Source organism: Octodon degus, unplaced genomic scaffold, assembly GCF_000260255.1.
Source record: "Octodon degus isolate 3935 unplaced genomic scaffold, OctDeg1.0 scaffold00144, whole genome shotgun sequence".
NCBI lineage: Eukaryota > Metazoa > Chordata > Mammalia > Rodentia > Octodontidae > Octodon > Octodon degus.
Genome location: NW_004524720.1, coordinates 3,981,217 through 3,991,695, shown reverse-complemented (window position 1 = coordinate 3,991,695; position 10,479 = coordinate 3,981,217). Strand labels below are relative to the sequence as shown.

The 10,479-nt window shown below is 36.5% G+C and overlaps 1 protein-coding gene across 1 annotated transcript in view; it reads left to right on the top strand.

Annotated features, from left to right (window-relative positions):
- The window catches only part of LOC111812817 (coiled-coil domain-containing protein 7-like), a 104,049-nt gene that overhangs the window by 48,903 nt on the left and 44,667 nt on the right, over positions 1-10,479 (top strand). Inside the window, exons 5-7 of the mRNA XM_023701943.1 lie at positions 31-138; positions 8,455-8,553; positions 8,749-8,862. Of these exons, the coding sequence (XP_023557711.1) occupies positions 31-138; positions 8,455-8,553; positions 8,749-8,862 (321 nt within the window). The remainder of the gene's footprint in view (positions 1-30; positions 139-8,454; positions 8,554-8,748; positions 8,863-10,479) is intronic.

Genomic DNA, 10,479 nt, shown 5'->3' with positions numbered 1-10,479 from the left:
CCCAACCATGGGCATGCTGTCTTTATGTAGTTCAGAGTGAAGAACCAGACAAAACTCCTATACTTGATCATGAAGATTCAGCCTCAAAACTTGAAATGCAAGGAAAGAAAGAAAAATCTTCCAAAGAAAGACATAGTAGTGAGTATAATAACTATAAGAAGCTTTAGTATTTTAAAATCAGGTTTCTTTTGGTTCATGAATGCATATAATTTATACAAATTTTATAATTTGACTCTAAAGTATCAATACCTTAAAGAAACTCAAGACCAAAAATCAAAGAGTCAGGTGTTTTGGTTAGAATTTTGTCCTAATGTAAAGGTAAATAGCAAGAAACACTCACTGAGACCGAGAGCATTCAAGGAAGTTTTATTCAGCTGGTTGGAAAGTATTCAGCAAACACCAAAGCACCAACAACCCGGGCTTTGTTCTCGGTGATTTTTATACATTAACAAGTTCCCAATCACCATACCAACTACATTCCAGCGATTTTCAGGAGAGGGTCACAAGAGTTACATTTTCCAGGTGTTCCTTAATAAGAGAGGCTGCACTTAATCTTAGCCTACCTACAGTTTATCTGTTGGCTCCTCTAGATAAAAGACTTGTTCCTCCTTTTATGGCTTTTATGGTTAGTAAAAGGAAGGGTTGAAGAGTGAGTTCATCTAAAGTTTAAGGGACTATTAAGATGAAGGCTAGAAAAAAAACTTGAGTCACTTTAGCCACATCAATAAGACTGTTTCATGACCAAGGTCATGCTGTCCGTATCTACCAGAGATAATAACAGGCCAATAATTGTCTCATAGAATATAAGTGTTTTCTAGCTAACTATGGCATTTCCTAGGCCCAAAGTCTGCCAGAAAATTCTGGCCTATGCTACTATAAAAAAACTGCCATAGGATCAAATCATTTATCTTTGTTAAAGAAATAAGGAATTGGAGTCAGAAGAGTCCAGAAAGAGTCACTGTCATAGCTTCAGGGTGCTCAAAGTGGCACTGATGCTTTGTGAGACCCTAGTCCATGTAAGCCTAAGTATGTCAGGTCTTGTATACAGACCAGATACTATCATTAGATAAACACTTTATGGATAGTTGACTTTTTTAAGCTCAGCAGTGAAGGTGGTTACTTCTTTTTCTTCCCCAGGCTGTCTGGCACTTGGGATTGGTAGTCTGATTGTTTCATGATCTTCCACATAGCTCACTAAAAGTTCCTTAACTGCAGCTAATCCAAAGATAAGATGGAAGTTAACACTACCATTGCTTCATTTAAAAAAAACACCCTATTGAAATCATAATTGGCTAGATAATTTTTCTTTATGGGGGCTTATAAGGACTTGAAGGGAATCAGCCTATAGTTGACAGTGGAAAATGTTCTTGTTGGTGATGTCCTCAGAAAGCAAGCATAGAATGGTCTTCTTTATCTTCATGATAGGGATTGTGAGGATCCCAGTAATTTGTTTCCTAGCATACGAAAAATTGAAGATATGTCTTTTCTTTCTTCTACTTTGAACTGTGACTTTCATGTAGGTACTTATTTCTTCAGGGGTGTAGTAACCTTGGCTCAACTCTAGTCCTGTTCTTTTATGAAAATGAGAGATCTGGGTAAAAAAGGGAAGGGCTTGCATGAGGATCTTGTAAAGTACCATGCTAATAAGATCACTTCCTTCATCAAAGAGACAAACTACACAAGTCTCAGAATGCACTCAGAGGATCAGAGGAAATATCACTTGTAACTCTCAAATACAGACTTCAGTATCTGATGAAGGCCCTGTGGCTCAGCCTCTGGCCTTGAGCTCATCAGTCTACTCCTTTCTGGCCCATTTTTTGGTATACAATCCCTCAGATTTCTTTCATAGGACTCTTTCTGGCTTGCCCAGCAGAGGACACACAATTGCCATTCTTATGTTTTTTGGGGCAGAATCCTTTTCATGCTCAAAGATTTATTGACTTAATATCTAGATTGTGTCATAAGCTGATTGACCTGCCTCTAGGAGATTTGCATCAGCTTGAAGCCATCCTCACTGCAACAAATAAACCTAAAAATCTAAGTCTTTTGTTCTTACTCCTTTATTGTGCAGTGAAGGGACCACCAAAGCCCTCCATTATTTTTCTTATATGACCCACTCTGGAGCTGAATTAATGATTTGGGGGCTCAGAAAAGAACCAATGATTCTCCTGAGAACTGAGAATCTTATGTAAATAATCCATTAGAACTTTCCAGAAATGGTGTGTGGCACCCACTAACTGTTTCTGAGACTCACTGGCATGGCTGGAGAACTATGACCCTGGACTCTTAGCTTCTGGCAGTGACCTACAGTTAACATGTAAGAATGCCCCCAAAGACTTTCAGTATCTCTCAGAAGTTTCTTAGGATCTTCAGGATCTTTTCATTCTCAGAAAGGCACTGGGTTTCATCTACCAACCTACGCATTGTACAAGGTTATCCAAGACAATTGCTAGTTTTGAGTTGGTTGATTAAAATTATAGACCAAACTAAAAGTAACAATTAAGCTTTTATTCAATTACTATGATAGTAGTGACAAAGCATAATTATAAGCATTTATGGAAGCCAAGCATGGTGTCATATGCCTGTAATACCAGTACTTGGGACACTGAGGCAGAAGGATTACTGTGAGTTTGAGATGAGCCTGGGCCAACAGTGAGTTCAAGACCACCCTGAACTACCCAGTATAAAAAAAATTTAAAAATTAAAAAAAACCTCACAGTGTAAAATGTGATATTTTGAAATGTGTATACAATGAGACATATTAAATCAACTGATTAATATATCCATCATCATGTTAGTGGGGTAGGCAAAGGCACCTCAGAAAATTCCCCCACCTAAGGAAGCTTCCCAGTGGTTACACCGGGCCTGAAAACAGACGTGGCCATCCAGATGACCCCAGCCCAGCAGGGCGGCTATCTCTAGTGTCTGCAGTATGCTTGCTAATCTGCTGCTCATCCAGTTGAGTGTGATGTGTTCTCTCATGACGTTTCCCTTTGTAACCATTGTGTGAGTAACCACACATAGGATTTTGGCTTGGAATCAGGCTCTGCTGTGCATGTACAAATGCATATACACAAAAATGCATATGTTAAATATACGTGTACATAGGTATTCATATACATGTATGCATGCACATGCACAGTCATTTTAGAAACCATGGATTCTTCCAGACACCTACAGTTCCCGTCCACCCCCTCAGGCCTGTTCTTGCTTTCTTCTGTGTCATATGCACTGTGTTTTCTTCTTTTTCCATGAGTCCTGACTCTAAACAACATCAGCACATTTACTCACTGTTCAAACTTTGCATCAGGCATTGCTCAGTAGAGAAATGGACTTAATGCAAGGTACACAGTGGGCTTGCAGAGGCCACTGGCAGAGTTGGGTTGCAAGCGTGCAAAAGACCCAACTGCACACTGGAGACACACAGACTCTGGTCAAAGGCTTGGAGCTCTCTGTATTCTTCCTATTACCTGTTTTACTATACCCTCCAGGTCTTCCTCCTAAAACTCCAACTACAGTATTTTCTCATATTTCTCTTTTTGTTTTTGTGTTTATTGGTACACATTTGCTATACATAATGATTACACTCATTGTAGGGAGTTAGAATATGTATACAACACTTTTCAAAAATAAGTATCTCTTGGTCTCTTATACATTTTTCCTATTTTTTTCCTCAAGAGATAGCATATTAAATATTTTCTTTTTTACTTTATCCTTCACTCAATATTATCTCCTGAAAATATCTCAATCTGTGCTTATTGACACCATTTTTATATTATAGATCTACCATAAGTCATATCATAATTTATGCTTCTTTACCTTTATTTAACCTTTCACTACTAATGCAATCAGTTGATTTTTATGAAGCTATCAGTAATGGAGTAAGAAAAAAACCTGAATACAATCATTTTCATTGTTAAGTCTATGAATATGTATTAACCCAAAATGAAAATAACCCAAGAAAACTAAAGAACAAACAGATAACGTATTTGGTGCCTAGGAAGAATAAAGAAATAATGAGTCTCTTCAACACACAAACATTAAAAATGTTCTTACCGTCTTAATCTTAGACCTATCTTTATGGTGACATAACTTTATCAGAGTGAGTGAAAGTGTCCTTTACACTTGTTATAAGCTTAAAATCTAGAGTCAGTACAATGCATGTGGCTTTCTACTTAGAGGACTGAATGCATTTCTTTATGTAGCTCATCTTGTTCTCACACAAATGAAAGCATTATGCTTGAACATTAATATTTGGTGTTGAAAACCCAAGAGCCATTTAAGAAACTAAAAACTTATGGAGGGGAAAGAGTTCCTAGGAAGTACAATAATCAGTCGCTTGTCATTTTAAACTAAACTCATTAGAAGATTTTTGGTTTTTTTCTTAACATATGACCATATATATTATAGTATTATAGAATCATTTATTTTTCTGTTGTATTGGAAATTGAATGGAGGGCCTTTGTACTGAGCTGAATTCCTAGTCCTTTGTATTTTTTTTTTTTTTTTAGTTTAAGAGAGGATCTCACTAAGTTGTCCAGATTGGGCTTGAACTTGGCATTCTCCTGCCTCAGCCCCTTGGAGTGCTGAGATTATAAGTATAAGGCATTATGCTTGACTAGAAAATGTGTATTTTAACTAGTATATAAATACCCTATGATAACCTAGAGAACAAAATCTAAAATATTAATGATATTTTGTTGAATTTTCTGTCTTATAACACTATTTCATGTCATAAGTCATGTACTTGTATCCAAAGCCCAGTACCAGTCCAGTATTTTTCTTCCCAAAAAAATGTAGTTTTGGGGTGACTTCAGGAGAGATGAGTTCTAAAGGCCCATGGACAGTTCTAGTCCATTACAGTTCTGCCATGTCCTACAGTTGGTGAAGAGAAGTTACCGAACCTAAGCTCAAAGGCAGAGGTGGATGACAAGGACTCAGGTTACAGGCAGTGAGGCAACCCATTGGAAAGCCTATAGCTCAGGACACCTATAAAGTGCGGTAGACTTGCTGATAACCCAATATACTAGTGCATCTCAGTCCCCACTTGGGGATAATGAGTATACCAGTAGCCAAAGCATCCCATTAATATCCTTTATACTCACTGAGATAAAGTATGTTTATAGCTTGGAATCACTTGGGTTCTAGATCCTTATACCTTGTCTGCACTAATGGCCTAGTGATGATACTTCTTAGCCCTTCAGGACAGTAGCCTTCAGTGAGCTACTCCCACTTAGATGTCTTCAGTGTAGCAAAAGGTTAGTTATTCCCTATGCATTCATGGTTAGATGTCAGAGAATTTAAATAGTTTTATGGAAGGACTGTGCGATATTCTGAAACTCATTACATCCAAAGGCAAACTGATTCTAATCATGTATGGGAACATTGATACTACAAAGAAGGTTTGATATGTCAGTTGTTGTATATCAAGTTCTTTTATCTGTTTTTTTCACTTAAAGTAATATGAATTTCACAATATTTTTGTAATACACACTGCTGTCTTCCAACCAGTTATTCATATTACCAGATATATGCATGTAAAATTGGAAGAGGAAAGAAAAAAAGAAATAGATAAGAAATTTAAAAAAGAAAAACTACAAACAATTGAAACAAGGAAACAAAATAAATTAGAGCATTGACTACTTATTTCCATAAACCAGCAAAATACACACTACAGTTGTCCAAACCATCCTTCTTATGTACATAGATAAATACCTTTCCTCGACTCCCTTCCCTGTCCTTCTCAACTCAGTAACTCCTTCATTTTGAATAAGTTCATTCTCTTTTCCCAGTATCTATTTTAGCCTTCAGATTCCATTTTCTCTTTCAGGTTCTCACACTAAGGAGACAAACGTTTGCACATGCAGACCTGATTTATTTCACTCAAGAGTAGATTCTCTAGTTGCATCCACTTACTGACAAAAGACTCAGATTTATCCTGTTTCATAGCTGAATAATACTCCATTGAATAAGAATACCACATCTTCTTTATCCATTCTTCAGTTGATGGGCATCTGGGTTGTTTCCAGTATTTAACTATGACCACTATAAACGTAGGTGCATATATATCGCTGGGGTATGAGGTTTTTAGTTCTTCTGGAAAAATATTCTGGAGAAGAATAGCTAGCTTCAAAGCATCTCCAATCCTAGCTTTTTAAGGAATGTCCAAACTGATTTCCACAGTGGTTGTACCAGTCTGCACTCCCACCAGTAACAGAGGTCAGCCTCTCCAGCATTTGTTATTGGCTGACTTCTTCACGTTAGCCATTCTTTCCGGGGTGAGATGGAGTCTCTGTATTGTTTTAATTTGCATTTCTCAAATGGCCAGTGATGCTGAACATTTTTTCATACGTTTACTTAGCATTTGTATTTCTTTCTCTGAGAAGTGTATGTTCATTTCATGCCCATTTGTTTATTGGTTCTTTGAACTGAGGGGACTGATATTTTTAATTCTTTATGTTCTAGATAGAAGGCCTTTCTTGCAGGGACATTTGGCTATAATTTTTTCCCGGTTTGTGGGTTTTCTTTTTACTTTGTTGGAGACTTGCTTTGAAGTACAGAAGTCTCTATGCAGTTGTTTTGTGCCAGTCACTAAATAAGTACTGCCAGCAACCAGGGCTCTACTGTTGGAATGAATACTGGTAGCCAGCTCAGTCTCCATTTGGACCAAAGGTCTACAGCACAGGGCACATTTGGTTATTGAAGGAAAAAATAGTCTCACAAAAAAACTCTAGCTCAGTCAAGTCAACTATATCTTTTCTTCTCCAAATCACAAACTTGGGAATGAGTGCAGGTAGACAAGGGGAGGTTTGCAGTAAGCAGTGGGATCATGCGTAATTGTATCTGGTTAAGGGTTCTGGCAGTTCCAGCTTTGGATCCAAACCAAAAATCATTGCCTGTTTGTCCTTTGTGTTACATCCCTAGTGATTCCATAGCAATGTCTGTAAATTGGGTAGATTGATTGATTGATTGATTGATTGATTGATTGATTGATTTATGTTCATACTGGGAGTCAAATTCTAGTCCTCACACCTGCCAAGCAGGCTCTGTGCTACTGAGCTATATTCCTGACTCTAAACTAGACAATGTAAACGACAGAAATAATTTATTATCTCAGAGTCCTTGAGACTAGATGTCCAAGGAAAGGTATCAGCAAGTTTGGTGCTTTCTGCATAATTCTTCATGAGAATTTGTTAAAACACTTGTTTTCTGACGATGCTTGTTTTGTTGGTGTGTAGGCATAGTGCACTAATCTCCACTTTCATCTTTGCATGCCATTCACTCAGTGTGGCATCTCTCTTGCTCCAAAATCCCATTGTATATGGACTTTTATTCAGACTGTATACAGAATATTTATTTATTTATTTATTTATTTATTTATTTATTTGGTATAGGGTCTCGCTACACAGCTAGGACTTGTAGTGATCCTCCTGTCTCTGTCTCTCCTGCACTGGGATTACAGGTGTACACCACCAGACCCAGTTTCGGTGGCTGGTACAGCACACTCAGGGTTCTGGGGCTGGAACAGCATTCAGTACCAGGGATCAAACTCAGGTCCTTGTGCTTGTCAGGCAGGTGCTTAGACTTCCGAGCTATCTCCCCAACTCTGGATACAGAACATTTTAAATGACTTCATCTTAACTAGATTACTGTATTAAGATCCCATTTTCAAATAAGATTGTATTCTGAGGTCTTGAATGTTAGGAATTCTACATATTTGGGTGGTAATTCAACCCATAACAATTGACTTTCTGACTCTAAATACTTCTTCATCCTTCCCACATGCAAAATATACATCCAATACTATCATCAACTTCAAGTTTCAAATCTCATCCAAATCATCAAAAATAATTGTGGATGAGACTTATGATAGAATTCACTCTGGGGAAATATTTCTCTCCATCTGTGAACCTGGGAAACCAGACATCAGCTTAACTGTTCCCAAAGCATGCTGTTTTTAGATTTGTTTCATTTATCATTATCTCCAAGAAATAGCTCCATTTCAGCTTGTAGAAATCTTTTTAGTTGCTTCATGAAAATAAATGTGGTTTGTGATACATTATATATGATACATTATATACCATGCCATAGTTATAAATTATGTCTTAGTTTAGCCAACCAATCACCTTACTTGAATATTCAAATAGTTTTGAATATTTGCCTTCATAAATAATGCTGTAGTGAATAAACCTGGGCTTGGTTATAAATACAAGTTAATATCAAGTGTAAGTAATGTAAATTATAAATAATGTATGAATCCTGGAGATATATGCACATATGTATCTATCATCTATCATCATTTTCATACCATGATAGATCTGTGTGTATTGACTTATTTAAAACTATAAGATGGAGAAAATGTTGTTGTATATTACAACTGCTATCTAAATGTTTCACAGTAGAATTTTCTATTTAGAAAATTAAATGCATCTCTTTATGTAACTCATTTTATAGTACCAGATGAAAATCTTACATTTGTGCCTCAAGATTCCATGTCAAAATCCCAAATGCAAGCAGAGAGAGAAACAATTTCTGGAGAGAAAGCACATGATAGTAAGTATAATATATCACTTTAAATTCTCTAAATTTACATTGGTAATTGCTGAGCTAACGACACTGCCTGTACATTATTCCTGAAGACTACAGTACTTACATGATTTTCTTATTTCATTCCTATCAGCAGAAGGTTTGCACATCCTAAAGTTCCATTGTATATATGCTTTTTCTATTTAACATTTTCTTTTGAAGCCCCAAAACAGGATGAATCCTCTGAAAATCTACTGCCTGAGGAGAAAGTTTTATTATCTGTAAGCCAGTCTCAAATTGAAAAACTGGAAGCTATCAGCAGTGAGACTCTTAAGAGTAAGTAGTTCATTTCAATTGTATAATAAAATTATTTTTAATTAAATTTAGGACAACTTTGATTTTCTTAGGTGAATATTCTTTTCACACCATTTGAGTCACACTTCTGGATGTTTGTCAGTAATTTATCGGTTTCTTTCACCATTACTACTGAACTGTATGAATTAAGTTTATTACTTTCTGAACTTTTTTATTTCTTATTGTAGTTGTGTCAAGTTTTGCTTTATGTTTTACAATCCCACTGATAAAAGAATAGCCTCATTTTTATTGGAAACATGACTATTTCTTTGGTGGAAACTTTTCTTAATGAAGGGCATTAAGGCATAAATGTTGCCGAAGTGGGTTGTCAGGTACATATTTATGGAGTGGAAGGGTTGTGGGGCAGATAGTATCATATATTGGCATCTGGTGGAAGCCATATATTACTTCCTGAGAATTAACATTGCAATCTCATAGGGTGTTATCTATAAGGTGTCATAGGCACTGAGACTTTGCCTAGTCATTACACAGTACTTGCTCCTTTTGGGTGTTGGGATTAGCTCCTTGTATACTAATTCCAGTGAATTTTGTGATTAGTTTGTGATGATATGATACATGCTTTGCATTAAAACGTGTCCGGGTTGGAAATAATTTAAAGGATACTGTGCGCATGGAAAAAATATTTTTCAAAGTCATAAACAGTAATACTAATAAGAAGTTCTATAAAAAGAAAAAGTTAGTATGTGCAGTAAATTCCTAGCCCATTAAGACCATGTCACTGCCCTCTCTTGAAAGAAAATTTACTGTGGTCCAATTGCAGTGAAGTGGTTTGCTCATTCATCTGAAAGAAGACGCTAATCCTAGGAAGCTCCATTTTTGCCTTATGATATTGACAAGTTGATCACTCAGCAGTTGGAGTATTTAGATCATTCTTTACAGGAAAAACTATACAGGATTATTTAACATATTCAGAAGCCACTGGTGCCATGACCTCTTGGTACTTTGGCCAAAGAGATAAACACCAAAGGTTCTGTTGCATCAATGTAACTGATGTTCAGAGGCATGCATCTAGTTCAAAATTTACACTAAAGTAAACACATTCTTCTATACGTTTATATGGGGTGTGAACATCTCATATACTCTTGCCTTGCTCTAGGCAGTCACAGACAAAATGCCTCAAGATTTTTTTCCATAATTTTATTGAGAGACAAGTATCAATGAGACAGTTTCAAATCAAATTGGTAGGACACTTCCAATAATTAATACATTGCATACTCTCTTCCTAGTAGTCAATTGCTGTACAAGATGCAGACTTGATATCCTATTTACAAACACTGATACAACAAATCCCTCTATTCATTAAGTGAATGTAACTATATGTCTGTCCTAACCATTTTGAATGCACAGATACAAAATGGACATTCATCTGTAGCCGCTTTTTTGTTTAGTTCCGTTATTTGAATATTATAGGTGTGTTAACTCAGCAAAATATTCTAAAAGAGTCCAGTAGACAATGATAGTATTGGGTCTTCTACTTCACTGGATATGTCAGAAATTGTTGACCTGAGTCCCCTACAGCTCAACATAACAGCATGGCTTTACTTCTTATACTTTGTTTTCATACTTTTCTGCTGGATG